The sequence below is a fragment of the Protomyctophum bolini genome (assembly GCF_963924005.1).
Source record: "Protomyctophum bolini genome assembly, chromosome: 19".
Classification (NCBI taxonomy): domain Eukaryota; kingdom Metazoa; phylum Chordata; class Actinopteri; order Myctophiformes; family Myctophidae; genus Protomyctophum; species Protomyctophum bolini.
Window position 1 is genome coordinate 2,922,401 of NC_137880.1, and position 17,967 is coordinate 2,940,367.

Here is a 17,967-nt window from a genome sequence, read left to right on the forward strand (position 1 = left end):
GCCATTTACAGTAACATGTTTTAGAACACCACAAAGTTGGTACGGTGACTTTAAAATAAAATACACCATACAATAAAATACACCTTTGGCCCAGCCTGTAACAGGAACATCTGTTCATAGGCCTACAGTAAAAATCACACCCGTGTGAAGTGAGGGGCGCTCTTATCATCGTACATCATCTCATACCAACCACGTTCAGCTGGAGGTCAGGGGTCAAACCCTATCAATCTGGGGTCAGAGGTCAAACCCTATCAATCTGGGGTCAGGGGTCAAACCCTATCAATCTGAGGTCAGAGGTCAAACCCTATCAATCTGGGGTCAGGGGTCAAACCCTATCAATCTGGGGTCAGGGGTCAAACCCTATCAATCTGAGGTCAGGGGTCAAACACTATCAATCTGAGGTCAGGGTTCAAACCCTATCAATCTGGGGTCAGAGGTCAAACACTATCAATATGGGGTCGGAGGTCAAACACTATCAATCTGGAGGTCAGGGGTCAAACCCTATCTTGGGGTCTTTAGCACATCAAGGTTTGATTGACAGATTGTCACTGTGCTTCTTATATACATCATCAGTGTGATGTCACCATGATGTCATGATGAGTCACTCATGACCAAATATGAAGTCCATGATGTCAGGCGTACTGGCGACGGTGGTAACCATGACAACCTGGACTCACTCAGACATGTGGAGTAACCATGGCGACCTGATGTGACCCTCGCTCACATCGAGACTCTATCTCTGCTCACACAGAAACACTGAGGCGCCAGGATACGCCCAGAACCCAACGCAGAGGGGTTCAGTGGACGTGGTCTGGAAGGTGTGCAGGTGGGTCAGAGTGTCCTCTGAGGACACCTCATAGAAGGACAGAGTCCCAGCGGGACGGTCTACATACAGTGCTGCTCTGAAGACCCCGTCCTCCCTGACCTCACGGTCAGCATCCACTGCTGCTCTGATGGAGCGTCTAGAGGGACGGACAGGGAGGGCAGTCAACTCCTTATTGTGTCTGACAGAGTAACTGTCATCATCACACTCCAGACTCCATGACATGCCATTCCATCCAAGCCCACAGCCATCACCAACTCCTTTCCTGCTGATTCTTCTGTCAGTCCCTGCTATATGAACCCATCCACTGCACTCTACCTCAGAGTAGCAGCGTTCGCTCACACTCTCTGCAGTCAGAACCTGGGGAAACAGTCCATCAAACCTCTCTGGGTGATCAGGATACTGATGACTCTGTCCCTCCACCAGTGTGACCTTCCTGTTGTCCTCAGACAGAGTGAGGTCACAGTGTGCTGTGTTTGTGTCCAGTGAGAGACGCTGGGAATCTGATGAGAAAACACACAGTAACCATTAAGTACATCATTCATTGAGACAGACACACACACACACACACACACACACACACCTCTCTGTCGCTCTAATTAATTAGCCTCATGTCGCGCAGCTGCGTCTAGATTCTCCCGGTGGATCCTGCCATAGAAAGCATAGGTGCGTCCACATGGGGCAGTAGTAAAACCATTCCCTAAAGCCTCTGTAGTTACACACACCGTCCACATGGGGCAGTAGTAAAACCATTCCCTAAAGCCTCTGTAGTTACACACACCGTCCACATGGGGCAGTAGTAAAACCATTCCCTAAAGCCTCTGTAGTTACACACACCGTCCACATGGGGCAGTAGTAAAACCATTCCCTAAAGCCTCTGTAGTTACACACACCGTCCACATGGGGCAGTAGTAAAACCATTCCCTAAAGCCTCTGTAGTTACACACACCGTCCACATGGGGCAGTAGTAAAACCATTCCCTAAAGCCTCTGTAGTTACACACACCGTCCACATGTGGCAGTAGTAAAACCATTCGCAGAGAATTGTTTTACAGGGTGAAGAGAGCCTACTGTCAGCTGTCCAGCAGTCCAAATATTATTACATTAAATCTCAGAGGCGAAGTGATGTCGGCAAGGTAAATGTAGGCCTGATTAAACCCATTTAGACCCGAGGACGATTCTACAAATGTCTTCTAAATCCTGACAGTTTTCTGAAGAAACCTCATGTTTTTATGTCAGTGGTGCTCAACCTTTTCCATGTCAAGGACCCCCAATAATATATGTATTTCGCCACCGACCCCCATCTGAAAATATGTTGTTCCAGGGACCAACATATTTGGTCTACAAGCTATGAGCTTGTAGATCTGCTATTTTTCAATAGCTAAAGTATAACATGATGCTTTAAAACACCAAAAGGGGTTCCCGCCCAGAATGGGTTAAAACATAATGAAAGTTTGACATCTTTGACATCTTTTCCTGCCATAGGATGTTAATGGTCACAAGAAACCCCTATAAAAAAGCCCAATACTTTCAGACGGTCAGCAAGTGGATGCATTAATGTATGTACTGTATATAGACAATATTTTAGGCCAATAAAAAAAGACTATATTCCCACCAGTCAACCTCGACTGCCGGACTACTAGACAAGGAGGTTAAATGGGAGGCTATTGTGCAAAGTCAAAGTTACCAAAACAAGCTAGTTAATTCAGCATTCATTTATTGAGCGGTCAGGCCGGTATGGTAGGCCTCAGGCCTAGCAATATAGGCCTCAGGCCTACCATATCTGGCCCACGTTCAAATATGTGAGTGAGAACACGTGAGTGAGTGTTTCTGTCATTCCGATCTCCCACATATTTCTATTGACTGGCTTTATCTCTCAGCCAAGGCTGTAGTTGTCTGCAACGTGTCACTAAGGAGTATGAAATCCTTGTTTGACCAACACGCACACGCCTGAAGATGCACTGTGTGCACGCCAGACTGCGTGCTTGACAAAGCCCTGAAGTCTACTAAACTATACAGTAGGTGTTAAACTCTGTATAAGATGTCAATAGTGAGAGATACTCACGTCCTTGAATGAGATGAGGATTGAACCGATCTTCTCCACCATGTTTCACTCTGTAGGAAGTAGAACAACAATGCATCAATGTCTGACTGTCTAACACAACGTCTCCACTAGCTGACACTACAGTGTTTCACTCTGTAGGAAGTAGAACAACAATGCATCAATGTCTGACTGTCTAACACAACGTCAACACTAGCTGACACTACAGTGTTTCACTCTGTAGGAAGTAGAACAACAATGCATCAATCATCACAAAAAATAGTGGTGATGCCCCACAAACTTTACCCACACATAGTAAAAGGTTCTGCTGTAAACCGGGCCCCACAACAGGGTCTACTCACTTGAGATTCTCCAGCCCAGCAGAGAGCAGCATCTTCATTCCTGACTCATTCACCATGTTGAGACTCAGGTCCAATTCTCTCAGATGGAGGGAGGGATTAGAAGTTAGAGCTGAGGCCAGAACTTCACAGCATCTCCCTGTCAAGAAGCAGTTCTCCAGTCTAAATGAAGAATACAACCAGATGTGAGAGAGAGAGAGAGAGAGAGAGAGAGAGAGAGAGAGAGAGAGAGCGAGAGCGAGAGCGAGAGCGAGAGAGAGAGAATGTGATTCACATGTGAATTATTGCATGTGAATCACATTCAATGTGAATCACAATGGCATGTTCTAAGCGAACACTTGACATTTATGAAAAGGGGGCCCTGGATGAAAATATGGGTAATATGAAAAATGAGGGTGATGCCTTTCTAATTCTACACAGAGGGAGGGTGAGCTAATTGTATTTCAAGCCCAAGGGAGGGTGATGTCTGAGCAAGTCTGAGCGAGCACAGAAACGCTATTGGCCCATTTTGGACTGAGGTCGATTTAAAAAAAGGCTTCTAAATCCTAACATTTTTCTATGTCAGTGGTGCTAAACCTTTTTCAAGTCAAGGACCCCCAGAATTCTCTCTATTGGGCCACGGACCCCCATCTCAAAATATGTAGTTCCAGGGACCACCCAGAAGCAAATACTTTAGTTAAAAATGTTCACTCTGAAATATATATATATATTCAATGATTTGCGCCACATTAACGATTTTTCTAAAATAGCAGACCTACAAGCTCGAAGTGCGCCACTCGGTGGCGCAAAATGAGCTCGTAGATCTGCTATTTTCCAATAACTAAATTATAACATAATGTTTAAAACACCAAAAGAGGTTCCCGCCACAAAATGGGTTAATTATAATGTAAGCTGTGCTACTACGCTTTCATATTTATGGAGTATACGGTTGTCTGTGCACATACTGTACGTGCACCTTTAGGTACCGTTAGCCTCGCTACTTTTATAAACGTAGAACGCAGCAGCGAAAAAGTTAATATAAATATTCAAAACTAGGGGATGACACTCTGACAACAAAACACATTGAACCACTCAGTACAGTCACTGTATCTTATCAATATTATGGTCAGTGTGAGTTACCATGATATTAACCTCACCCACACTCTTCAAATACTACCACCCTCATAACTACATTATAATCACTTACTATAACAGAACTTATCCACATCACAATAACAAATGTTTAATGAATCTGACCCGAGAGTCTCCAGACAACAGTTTGGGCTCTTCAGTGCAGCACAGATGAGATCCAGTCCAGAATCCTTCAAGCCGTTTCCACTCAGGTCCAGTTCTCTCAAATGGGACGGATTGGAGCTGAGAGCTGAAGCCACAACTTCAACGTGTTTCTCTCCGAGGCCACAGCCAACAAGTCTGTAATTACAGATTAAATGTAAAATCAGAGATGATCAAAACAGAATAGACCATGTTCACTGTCAAGGAGGTTCCCTGTGGTGCTGTTTGAAATGTGTGTGTTTGTGTGTGTGTGTGTGTGTGTGTGTGTGTGTGTGTGTGTGTGTGTGTGTGTGTGTGTTCGGATACTTTTCTAGCTAAGCAAATAGCTGCAGTGAGTAACACATATTTAATTAAAATTTGCTCATAACTTTCCACTGTTGTCATTTGATTGTAATACAAACATTAAATAATGAAAACGATCCCAACTCGCTGCTGCTGTTCCACTCTATGGCAGTGAAGTGAAGAAATGTTCTGTCAACAGATGAACAGTCTGTACGACCGCATGCCATGGCAAAATCACCCTGATATCACTAAATAAACTAATCACACTTGAATTGGATTGCAATAGTAATATATACATTATATAAAAATATGAAGTGAGGGTCTCTCTCTCTCTCTCTATGAATGAATGAATGAAGTATATAGTGATCTAACATGTTAACATCCACACTACTAACCTGGCTGTTTTGCAGTTCCTCACAGCTGGGACCAGTCTCAGTCGCCCCTCCTTTGATGTGTTGTATTTCTGCAGGTCCAACTCCTCCAGAACCTCCTCTGACATCTGCAGCATGGAGGCCAGAGCTGAACACTGGGGCACAGAGAGTTTCTTCCCTGGGCTGTTCTCTGACTCCAGGTACTGTTGGATCCCCCGACTGACTGACGGGTCGTTCATCTCCATCAGACAGTGGAAGATGTTGATACATCTGTCAGGAGAGGCACGGCGATCATTCATCTCCTTCAGGTTGTCGATGACTCTCTGGATCTCCTCTGGACTGTTCTCTGTCTGACCCAGCAGGCCTCCTAACAGACTCTGGTTGGACTGCAGTGAGAGACCATGAAGGAAGCGGACAATGTCACCCCCATGTTCTTCACCATGTTCTTCACAACGGTAGCAAGGATCCAACAGAAGACTGGGATTTCACACATGGTGAGGAGGATCTTTGATTCTTTGATCTGTGAGAGGATTGATCTGGCCTGGTTCTCATCACTGAACGTCTTCTCGAAGAACTCCTTCTTCTGGTCATCGCTGATGAACCCTCTTACTTCTGTCATCCTGGTTACAAACTCCTTAGGGATCTGATTGGCTGCTACAGGTCGCGAGGTTATCCAGATGCGAGCAAAGGGGAGGAGCTCTCCCTTGATGAGGTTTACAAGGAGATCTTTCACTGGGTAAGAGTTGTTGACATTCATGAGGCCAATTTTTGTGCTGAAATCAAACTTGAAATTATTTTCATCATAACCATCCAGAACAAACATGACTTTGAAGGGAACGTCGTTGTAGTTTCTTGACTTCTGCAATTTAGTGAAGATAAGATTAAGAACGTCTTCCTCAATAAATCTGGTTTCCACGATGCAGCTGTGAATTAGCTGTGCCAAAGTAAACTTCTGTCCCTTGAGCAGATTTAACTGGCGGAACTTGAGCGGGAACACGAGGTGTAGGTCTTGGGGGAAACATTTCTTGGCCCAGTCGAACATAAATTTGTGTACGAGGATCGTTTTCCCAATCCCTGCACAGCCAACGGTCAGCACTGTTCTTATGATTCGTCCAGAAAGGTTCCCTCTCCTGGCTTCTTCATCTCCATCTGTCTGTCATGGTGGCTGTGGATGTCTGTTCTTTCGATGTCTACATTGTAGAGCGGAGCGTAGACATTTTCAAACACGACCTCAGACTGTGTGCCCAAATCTACCCTCAGATATGTGTTGTTCATGTTGCGTTGAAGCTGCTCTTCATAGTCAGTGATGTGACGCTATCCTGGTGTTCTCCTCAACAGACCTGTAGCGAACAAAGCAATTCTATGTTTAACAGCCTTGTCTCTCGACACACACACACACACACACACACACACACACACACACACCTCTCAGTTTGGCGGCTCTGTGTCTTTTCTTCTCTTCTTCTGTCAGAGCTGAAATGTGAGACAGTGATTGGTCAGTGAGATGTGAGACAGTGATTGGTCAGTGAGATGTGAGACAGTGATTGGTCAGTGAGATGAGAGGCAGTGATTGGTCAGTGAGGAGACACTGACTATAGGATCATTCTCGTCTTCACATAATGACACAGAGATGGATGGATTTATATCAATATAGATTGTAAATAAATCTAGTTAAAAATAAATGAAAGACTCACAAGGTTTCTTGTTCCCGTATAAAGCTGCCAGTGCTACTGCGTACATGGAGACAGTAACAATAAGCCCTGGTCTTAATCCTCTGGCTGTTGGTCCTGAAAGACAGAAATAGAAAACATAAATAGAAAAGAAAACCTCTGATTTTTTTTTTAATTCCCCTGCGAATGCTTCCTAGTAAAACAGGAAATGAACAGATCCACGTCCTGGTTGCACCATCTAGCTCCACCCCCCCTCATAGAGTTGTGGGAGGAGTTTCAAGTCAATCCGACAAACCGGAAGTAGGAATTCTAGTTTTATGAAAGTGGAAGTCCGTACGGCTTTCCACTTTGATAAAACAATAATTCCTACCAACCCACCCATCAGGTTTGGGACCTTTAGCATGCTGCAAACTGGAGTTATGGCCGTTTGAAGCCCAGCCAATAATTATGGTCCCCCCCCCCCCCCTAGCAACCCCTCAAGGACCCCCTGGGGGTCCCCGGACCGCACTTTGATAACCACTGGCATGGCAGGCAAATGGGCGGAGAGATGGACAGAACCCCTGGGCAATGGGATTACATACATCCAGGCTATGGGATATAAAGTAAAGGTTAAAAATCTGAACTATAACCCTTGCACACGCACACGTGCGCGCGCGCACACGCACGCACACACACACACACACACACACACACACACACACACACACACACACACACACACACACACACACACCTTTGTAAAGCGGGTTGTCTACAGCCTCGCTCTGCTCCACACTGAAGCGGTTCTTTATCGCACAGGATATGCTTTTAACTCTTCTCCCTTCCTCGTCGTTGCTGATCGTCACCGTCCGGGAGTCGGGCCCGATCCATTCCTCATCGCTGTAGATCCTGGTCTCGTTGGGTTTGGGTGGAGTCCATTTCTCTCCGTGGAACCTCCACCGATAGACGACCTCGCCCGACTCTGACTTGACGTCTCCCAATACGCTGCACTGCAGCGTGCAGCTGCTGGAGTTGGAGTCACATGGTGCCACGATGGATAGCTCTGGATGTGGGACTTTCTCTGTTGAGGAGACAGAATGAGTCACATGGTGCCACGATGGATAGCTCTGGATGTGGGACTCTCTCTGTTGAGGAGACAGAATGAGTCACATGGTGTCACGATGGATAGCTCTGGATGTGGGACTCTCTCTGTTGAGGAGACAGAATGAGTCACATGGTGCCACGATGGATAGCTCTGGATGTGGGACTCTCTCTGTTGAGGAGACAGAATGAGTCACATGGTGCCACGATGGATAGCTCTGGATGTGGGACTCTCTCTGTTGAGGAGACAGAATGAGTCACATGGTGTCACGATGGATAGCTCTGGATGTGGGACTCTCTCTGTTGAGGAGACAGAATGAGTCACATGGTGTCACGATGGATAGCTCTGGATGTGGGACTCTCTCTGTTGAGGAGACAGAATGAGTCACATGGTGCCACGATGGATAGCTCTGGATGTGGGACTCTCTCTGTTGAGGACACAGAATGAAGACATGAAGAATTAACGGTGCCGGAGATTAGCTGGTAACAGATGGACACACGGACGGAGTGCAAAACATAGTCTGGTCTCTCCCCATGCCTTCGGCCTGGTGGAGACAATGACGAGTCATACTTACTCATCTCTTTAAGCACGTAGACCTTGTGGTGAGGTCTTTGGTTGATCGCCACAGAATACAGCCCCATGTCTTCTACGGTCATGTTGTCCATGACCAGCCGTCCAGTGTGTCTGTCCAGTGTTGTGCGGTCTTTAAACGTCCCGTACAAATCCACACCAAAGCCCAGTTCCCAGTCTGCTGCTAGGTTGGCTGTTAAATGACCACAAAACAAAGGTTATTGATACCTGCCTACAGTTTCTATCTGGTCATCCTAGCTTAGTAAAACATATAAAGTAAAACACTCTATGGCTCCGAGACATGGACACTTTCAAAGAAACTAGAGAAACGGCTGGAAGGCACTTACACCCGCCTTCTAATGAGAGAGCAAAATCTGTCTTGGAAGAGAAGAGCCACCCATCGACTGATCTAATATACGGTAACCTTCCCTGTGTTTCTACACTAGTCCACCCATCGACTGATCTAATATACGGTAACCTTCCCTGTGTTTCTACACTAGTCCACCCATCGACTGATCTAATATACGGTAACCTTCCCTGTGTTTCTACACTAGTCCACCCATCGACTGATCTAATATACAGTAACCTTCCCTGTGTTTCTACACTAGTCCACCCATCGACTGATCTAATATACGGCAACCTTCCCTGTGTTTCTACACTAGTCCACCCATCGACTAATCTAATATACGGTAACCTTCCCTGTGTTTCTACACTAGTCTGATCCAGAAGAACACAGTTTGCCGGCCACTGCTACAGAGCTGACAATGAGGTTATATCTTCCCTTCTTCTCTGGAGTCCTCTCTCTCTCTCTCTCTCTCTCTCTCTACCTACCTCCGTGCATCCACAGGATGAAGGTGACGTTAGGAACAGAGCTGATGTCTGGTTGCAGTTCCACACGGATGCCTCTGCCTCGTGGTGGAAGGTACGTCACCTCTTGGTCTGTGGAGAGACACGTATAGGTCAGCCAAGTTGAACAGTTAAAGTTATATTCAGTGGTTCCACTTCATTCAAATATCACTTATTTCTTTGAGGTTTAATGTTTGTCTTTAGTTCCATGTTTGTCTTGTAAACGCCGGAAAATGTACGTCATAATGTAACTCATTACGTCGTATTGTCTCTTTATTGTTAATGTTTGTGTTTGCACCGTTTGTTTTACATCACCATTACATCACCTAATAAACATGAGTTAGACTTTAATATATTAGTCCCCCCCCCAAGCCCCCCCCCCCAGAAGCAAAGATTTGAGTTAAAAACGTTCTCTCTGAAAGAATATATATATTCAAACATTTGGGCCACATTTTCACGATTTTTCAAAAATACCAGACCTACAAGATCTGCTATTTTTCAAAAGCTAAAGCATAACATAATGCTTAAAACACTGAAAGGGGTAATAACAAGCCCAACAGTGGTCATGATTATGAACATTCAAAGGAGCTGGATCATACTGTAGTCTTACTGTACTGTAGTCATACTGTAATCTTACCAACAAGGAGCTGGATCATAATGCTGCCCATGTGTGGAACGAAACAGCTGTAGTTCCCTTCGTCCGAGAAGCTCACCCTGGTCAGCCTCATCGAGACGTCACCGCGAGACAGCTTGTCATGGATCAGGGACGTCCTCTGTTCGTACGACGGGTGCAGGGGTATATTCCCGGTGCGTCCGTCTTGGAGAGTGAAAACGTCTTTTGGCTCCATGTCAGCTCTGGTCCAAAACACTGACCTGCTCTTCATGTCGACCGGAGGGTGAACGTGACACGGAAGGATCGCCTCGCCTCCCAGTCTGGCCAGCACAGGTTGAGAGGACCCGTTGACCTGGTGTCGTCCTAAAAACACAAGACAGGTTGAGAGGACCCGTTGACCTGGTGTTGTCCTGAAAACACAACACAGGTTGAGAGGACCCGTTGACCTGGTGTCGTCCTAAAAACACAACACAGGTTGAGAGGACCCGTTGACCTGGTGTTGTCCTAAAAACACAATACAGGTTGAGAGGACCCGTTGACCTGGTGGAGTCCTAAAAACACAACACAGGTTGAGAGGACCCGTTGACCTGGTGGAGTCCTAAAAACACAACACAGGTTGAGAGGACCCGTTGACCTGGTATCGTCCTAAAAACACAACACAGGTTGAGAGGACCCGTTGACCTGGTGGTGGAGTCCTAAAAACACAACAAAAAAAGGCCCAACACTGGTTATGGTTATGAATATGAACATTAAATCTTACCAACAAGGAGCTGGATGGTACTGCTGCCCACTCGTGGAACGTCACAGCGGTAGGTCCCTTGGTCCGTGAAGCTCACCTCGGTCAGCTTCAGGGAGACGTTACCGTGTTGCAGCTCCTCGTGAAACAGGGACGTCCTCTGTTTGTACACGAGGTTCACAGAGGTGGTAATGGGACGTCCATCTTGGAAATCGTAAATTTTTGGTGGGCTCAGGTCAGCTCTGGTCCACAACACTGACCGTCTCTCCATGTCGAGCGGAGGGTCGACGAGACACGGAAGGATGGCCTCGCCTCCCAGTCTGGCCAGCACAGGTTGAGAGGACCCGTTGACCTGGTGTTGTCCTAAAAACACAGCACAGGTTGAGAGGACCCGTTGACCTGGTGTTGTCCTAAAAACACAGCACAGGTTGAGAGGACCCGTTGACCTGGTGTTGTCCTAAAAACACAACACAGGTTGAGAGGACCCGTTGACCTGGTGGAGTCCTAAAAACACAACACAGGTTGAGAGGACCCGTTGACCTGGTGTTGTCCTAAAAACACAACACAGGTTGAGAGGACCCGTTGACCTGGTGGAGTCCTAAAAACACAACACAGGTTGAGAGGACCCGTTGACCTGGTGGAGTCCTAAAAACACAATAAAGGTTGAGAGGACCCGTTGACCTTTGACCTGGTGGAGTCCTAAAAACACAATGCTGTCACGTGAGCTAGAGCAGTGGTTCCCAAAGTGGGGTCCGGGGACCCCCAGGGGTCCTTGAGGCAGTTCCAGGGGGACCCCCAGCTAAATGATAGTTAGGAACCAAATGGACCCTTTTGGGTCTGAAACTCTGAGTGTACAAATGGAAACAAATGGACCCTTATGGGTCTGTAACCATGATAGTGTACAAATGGAACCAAATGGACCCTTATGGGTCTGTAAGTCTGAGAGTGTACAAATGGACGGGTCAGTTAAATTAACATTTATTTTACAATATAAATTGGGGGTCCCAGAGATAGAAATGCCATTCAATGGGGGTCCGTAGACTAATGCATGTCAAACTGGGGGTCCTTGACAACCAAATGGACCCTTAAGGGTCTGTAACTCTGAGAGTGTACAAATGGATGGTTCCATTTGTACACTCTCAGTTAAATTAACATTGATTTTACAATATAAATTGGGGGTCCCAGAGATAGAAATCTTTAAAGGAGAATTCCATACTAAAAGGCTTTCTTACCTTTTTCTTACCTTTCTTTTTAGTTGTTACGTCCCCATCAAAGAGGTCCAGGTGTTATTTTGTGCAAAAGCTCCTTATTGGCTATTTCCCCTACCATAAGCCCTAAATGAATTGCATTGAATTGAATGGGATGTATGGGGTGTTGTGCTGATTCACGTATTTCCAAGTAGTAAAGTGTTGCCGCTTGGGTTATTATTTACATTATGAAGAGAGGATATACAAAAAATATTTGAGCGATGGAAATAAGCGAATTAACACAACACCCCATTCAATTCAATGCAATTAATTGAGGGCTTATGGTAGGGGAAATAGCCAATAAGGAGCTTTTGCACAAAATAACACCTGGACCTCTTTGATGGGGACGTAACGACTACAAAGAAAGGTAAGAAAGCCTTTTAGTATGGAATTATTTTTAAATGGGGGGTCCGTAGACTAATGCATGTCAAACGGAGGGTCGTTGAAATTAAGCGGTTTGAGAATCACTGCTATAGAGCCCTAACAATCTTCTCTTATGGGGGTCCCTGGGGGTCTTATGGGGGTCCCTGGGGGTCTTATGGGGGTCCCTGGCATAGCTTTTCAAATGGTGCTCAATTAGTGTCACTTTTGGGGGCTATACAAGTGACGTGGGAGAGTAATTTAAAACGGCTAAACAAAGAGTATGTATAAAATAAAATAAAATAAAATAAAATAAAATAAAATAAAATAAAATAAAATAAAATAAAATAAAATAAAATAAAATAAAAATAGTCACGATTTACCGATCCAGGATGACTTGATTCTAAGCTTAAATAATTTATATACTTTTTTTTTTTTATCTCATGGGAGAAAAATGAACGGCCTATTTTTAAGTGGAACCACCACAAAATGGCCTATAGTGTATTTAACTTTCTGTTTTAGGAACTGAGGGACAGGGTGGAGGCCGGGAGGGGATGGGCCAATTAACTGACACGAAAACGCGTATTCAGGGCGGAGTCACCACCCCCAGGGTAAGTTGTGATTTGCTCTCGTTCACTGCAATGCAATTTGCGGCATTTCCAAAACAATATTGCGCAGAGTAGCGATTATCAAACGTATTTTGCAATGCCATACGTTGAATAGATCTGTTGCCCCGTGGACAAGGCACGTTATACCTCCGCAAGTTAGATATTATCGGCATAGATGTTTGTCCGTATGTGATTAAAGGAGAATTCCATACTAAAAGGCTTTCTTACCTTTCTTTGTAGTTGTTACGTCCCAATCAAAGAGGTAATGGTGTTATTTTGTGCAAAAGCTCCTTATTGGCTATTTCCCCTACCATAAGCCCTAAATGAATTGAATGGGATGTATGGGGTGTTGTGCTAATTCGCTTATTTCCATCGAAATAAGTAGTAAAGTGTGGCGCTTGGGTTATTATTTACATTATGAAGAGAGGATATATACAAAAAAATTATAATTTTGAGCGATGGAAATAAGCGAATTAGCACAACACCCCATACATCCCATTCAATTCAATGCAATTCATTTAGGGCTTATGGTAGGGGAAATAGCCAATAAGGAGCTTTTGCACAAAATAACACCTGGACCTCTTTGATAGGGACGTAACAACTACAAAGAAAGGTAAGAAAGCCTTTTAGTATGGAATTCTCCTTTAAGGATTGGAAAAAGTTGCATTGGCAGCCATAGAAAATTCTGCCCAGGGTTAAAAAAAAAAACGGAGGTGACGTTTTTGGGCGTTCCTGTCTTGTTCCGTGTCAGTGTATAGGAAAAGGTGTAGCCTAGCAGTTTGTCAATAATCTGACCTTTTCAGCATTTTTACCTTTTTACCTCCTCTATGAGGATTTCCTGTTTTGACTTTACAGTTGTGTATTATTCGTACGTCTCTAAATGTTTTGATGAATTGAAAATGGTGGCCCCTATTGTCAACAAGTGAAGTAAATTAACTCCACTTTGAAGTATATGAAATGAACAGAAGAGAGTGCTTTACTCTCTCCATAGCCCACATATATAAAGAGGAAGCCCAATACACAACAGACCGTCATTCGACACCCTGACCAAATGGGTCAAAGTTCTCTCCATGGTGGGTGTTTCAGGTCACAGGAAGAACACGTTACAATTTAGGCATTTAACAGACGCTCTTAATCCAGAGGAGCGACTTACATTAAGCAAGAACAAAAAAGCATGGGAATACATCACATAAAAAACATTTATCATGAAACATGCGTAAGCTAAGAGAGTAACAGTGGAATATCTATATAATGAAACTATACATCTATACTACTATGCTATACATCTGTACTATGACTACATACAATGCAATTATAGTGCTGTCTACATAACATGCTATAAGTCTGTGTCAAATGCTATCTAAGTCTACAGAAATGCTATCTAAGGGGACAACAGAACAACAGGAGAGGAGACCTCTCTGGTCTAGAATGCTGCTAGATCAAAGTGGCCTATAGCTATTTACCATAGAGTTCAAGCTGTGAATATGGTGACTGTGCGTCTGTCCTGTTGGCTCTCTCAGTCTCACCCATGCATGAGGCAAGAGAACACTTTTAGTTTAAAACAATAATCTAGACTGTATTAATGCAATGTGGTTCCATCGGATACGACACAAGTGTAATGCCAAGTTTATGGTGTCGCGCGTCCACTCACAGTTGACAGTTTTTGTATTGAGTTGTACATGAAATGTACTGTAATTCTGCAAACTAACTTAATAAAGCCCACTTCCAACATCTACGAATGCTAAATATAAAAATGCATTAGTTTAGACTGATGGTCCGATTGTGAAATGTTTTAGTCCGTAGTTTTCAATACAGAAGTGGTTTATAATGTCAGAGAGGCATATGGGGTGCTTGTGCAATGTTTTAGTTTGTAGTTTTCAATAAAGAAGTGGTTTAATCCAGTTTGTGGCCAAACGCCATAATGCCATTTCCCTCCCCTCGTTTACTTCCCGTTTACATTGAGCGTAATTCCGTCTTTCACAGTTTCGCTCCCTCCCCCACTATACGGCCCTAACGGCCGTTGTTGGGGAAGTTCCGAAAGAAATCGGCCACAGCCTGGATTAAAACACTCCTTTATTGAAAACTACGGACTAATATCTCTACAGTGTACAAACAAAACATGTCAAAATCCATCAACTTCATCTACGATCAAAAAAACAATCTAAATCTTAGGCTACCGTTAGCTATAGTAGCACGCGCCCAGGTCAGGACTACAATTGGATACAGTGAGTCGAGTGTAAATAAAGTTGGATACAGTATCGTTACCTGTCACAGGTAATGTGTAGTAACCGCTGGGTCTGCTCCACAGTATCATCACCAACACGTAGAAATACATCCTCATCGTCCAACAGCAACAACCCGTCTCTAGTGTGACCGAGAGAGAGAGAGACGCCATCGTTACACTCCCGACGCCCCAGAGAACCAAGAAAGAATGTCCGCTGTCTCACTCCCGAGTCCCGACCCCCACAACAAAACCAAAGAAGAATGTCCACTCACTCCCGAGTCCCGACCCCCACAACAAAACCAAAGAAGAATGGAGGAATGTCCGTCCGTTCGTCCACAAACACACACAAACACACACACATACACACACACAAACGCAACAACTGAGGAAGACAAGTTGGTAATGCAGGCCCCTGTTCTGTTCCATATCTCGCCCCACTACTCTACCTGGCTGTAGGCTAAATAACAAACATATAATTCATGTTGGTGATTATATAAAAGGTATTATCATATTAATTTATCATTGTTAAATTCACCCTGTATATCCACGGGCATACATGTACATTTAATAAAACGAAACTGCTATATAGAATGTCCTTGTAAATTAACTTAATTAAGAAGTCACCGTCTCTCTGTGTCATCATGTTATTCTTTCTTAATTTTACAGAGTATAGATCTAGACTAATATACAATCAAATAAATCTGTATACAAAACTTCAGAGAGGGAGGGAAATTAACTGTTAACGACAAAAATCCCATCAGCCCCATTATAAAAGATGTGCCAGGGACCCCCAAATTAACACTTATCAGCCCGCCGACCCCTATATAATACAGCATCAAAATAAGTTTAACCACTTCAACCCTATTTTATTCGTCGGCTAGTTTATAGAATATGTTGTTTTTTTAAAGCATGTGTAATTATTGTGAAACATTTTAACAACAGACACGATTCTCTCACGTGATCACACACACGCTTTTCAAGATGGCGTCGCCAAATAGTACCGATGTCACCAAATAGTACCGATGTCACGGAGTGTTTTCAGAAGGCCTGGTCAACCATGAGCTCTTTGACATAAACCTCACAGCTCGCTGCTAGGGACAGATAGCAGCCTGTCAGGACCTCTATAGGGACAGATAGCAGCCTGTCAGGACCTCTATAGGGACAGATAGCAGCCTGTCAGGACCTCTATAGGGACAGATAGCAGCCTGTCAGGACATCTATAGGGACAGATAGCAGCCTGTCAGGACCTCTATACTATAGGGACAGATAGCAGCCTGTCAGGACCTCATAGGGACAGATAGCAGCCTGTCAGGACCTCTATAGGGAGAGATAGCAGCCTGTCAGGACCTATAGGGACAGATAGCAGCCTGTCAGGACCTCTATAGGGACAGATAGCAGCCTGTCAGGACCTCTATAGGGAGAGATAGCAGCCTGTCAGGACCTCTATAGGGACAGATAACAGCCTGTCAGGACCTCTATAGAGCGGGGCAGTCCCTCCCCCTTTCAGAACAACGAACGGCCCAGGAAATGAAACCCCAATGCATTCTCCCATCGGCACTTTCTTATTTAATTTATTTAAAGACGGTTACGCCACGGACAAAGCCAACTCGGATCGTGACAAATCATGACAATGAACACAATGTTTTGGGCCGATCAAATAATTTATAAGACGAAAAACAAAACAAATAGTGTTGTCTCCTGACTTTCTTTTCTTCTTTCTAATGATTTGATCGGCCCAAAACATTGTGTTCATTGTCATGATTTGTCACGATCCGAGTTGGCTTTGTCCGTGGCGTAACCGTCTTTAAATAAATTAAATAAGAAAGTGCCGATGGGAGAATGCATTGGGGTTTCATTTCCTGGGCCGTTCGTTGTTCTGAAAGGGGGAGGGACTGCCCCGCTCTATAGGGAGAGATAGCAGCCTGTCAGGACCTCTATAGGGACAGATAGCAGCCTGTCAGGACCTCTATAGGGACAGATAGCAGCCTGTCAGGACCTCTATAGGGAGAGATAGCAGCCTGTCAGGACCTCTATAGGGACAGATAGCAGCCTGTCAGGACCTCTATAGGGACAGATAGCAGCCTGTCAGGACCTCTATAGGGACAGATAGCAGCCTGTCAGGACAAAAACATCAGCATTAACCATTAGGATATCATTGATTATTGATTAAAAATCAGATCTGTCTGGTTTTCACCACTATAGATATCTCATTAACCGTCTCTCTCTCTCTCTCTCTATCTGTTGTGGTCCTGTTCAACCAGAAGGTGAGATGACTTCATTGCATTGCATTGCATTATGGGTAGTGTAGTGTGATACAAGACCAGAGGGCAGGCAGTCTCTCTCTGATTGCTTTAAAACAAAGTGTACACGAGCTTTTATCTGTACTGTACTGTGTTTTTGTATGGACGTGGTGTTGGGTGCTTGCACATATGCACACATGGCATCAACGCACACTACACTTTGTCCTTTTTTTTTTTTTTAATTATATTTTTTATCCGACGATTTTGTAACCCATTTTTCACCCCTGTGTCAATCGTCTACTGTGATCCTGGGCTCTACACACCCTCCGCCAACCTGGGGAGAGCAACGGACTTAACTCATGCTTCCTTCATGCCCGAGTGTCCAAGTTGCTCCTTTACACCTGACAGGGGGGAGTTTCCCTGGTTGGACGTATAGCGCGTGGAAGGAACACGTTATTCCAACCAGTTTCTTTCCCCTCCATCAGGCGCCCCGGCTGGCCAGGGGGAGGCAGTTTAGAGACCAGGATTACTGCATGTTTTTGTGAGGGTACCTACCCTAGGGGACACGGGGAGAACATGCAAACTCCACACAGAAAGGCCCCTTCGCCTTCGGGTATGGGCACTG

The 17,967-nt window shown here is 44.7% G+C and overlaps 1 protein-coding gene across 1 annotated transcript; it reads right to left on the bottom strand.

Annotated features, from left to right (window-relative positions):
• Positions 1-448: 448 nt before the first annotated feature.
• On the bottom strand, positions 449-15,380 carry LOC308334117 (uncharacterized protein). Its single transcript, XM_080790704.1, has 13 exons — positions 15,144-15,380; positions 10,688-11,026; positions 9,952-10,290; positions 9,300-9,407; positions 8,473-8,661; positions 7,551-7,877; positions 6,842-6,934; positions 5,572-6,221; positions 5,172-5,533; positions 4,459-4,632; positions 3,226-3,384; positions 2,888-2,937; positions 449-1,326 (listed from the first exon to the last, which is right to left on the bottom strand). Exons 1-13 carry the CDS (start codon positions 15,271-15,273, stop codon positions 734-736), a joined length of 3,513 nt encoding a protein of 1,170 aa, XP_080646830.1. The 5' UTR covers positions 15,274-15,380; the 3' UTR covers positions 449-733.
• Between the last annotated feature and the right edge of the window lie 2,587 nt (positions 15,381-17,967).

Bases quoted from the DNA above. Each gene is read 5' to 3' on its own strand.
- LOC308334117 (XM_080790704.1), bottom strand. From the start codon at position 15,273: ATGGCGTCTCTCTCTCTCTCGGTCACACTAGAGACGGGTTGTTGCTGT. The intron at 9,408-9,951 runs GTAAGATTACAG...GTCTCTCCACAG, and splicing joins TATGATCCAGCTCCTTGTTG to ACCAAGAGGTGACGTACCTT. The intron at 1,327-2,887 runs GTGAGTATCTCT...TTTTCTCATCAG, and splicing joins TCCTCATCTCATTCAAGGAC to ATTCCCAGCGTCTCTCACTG.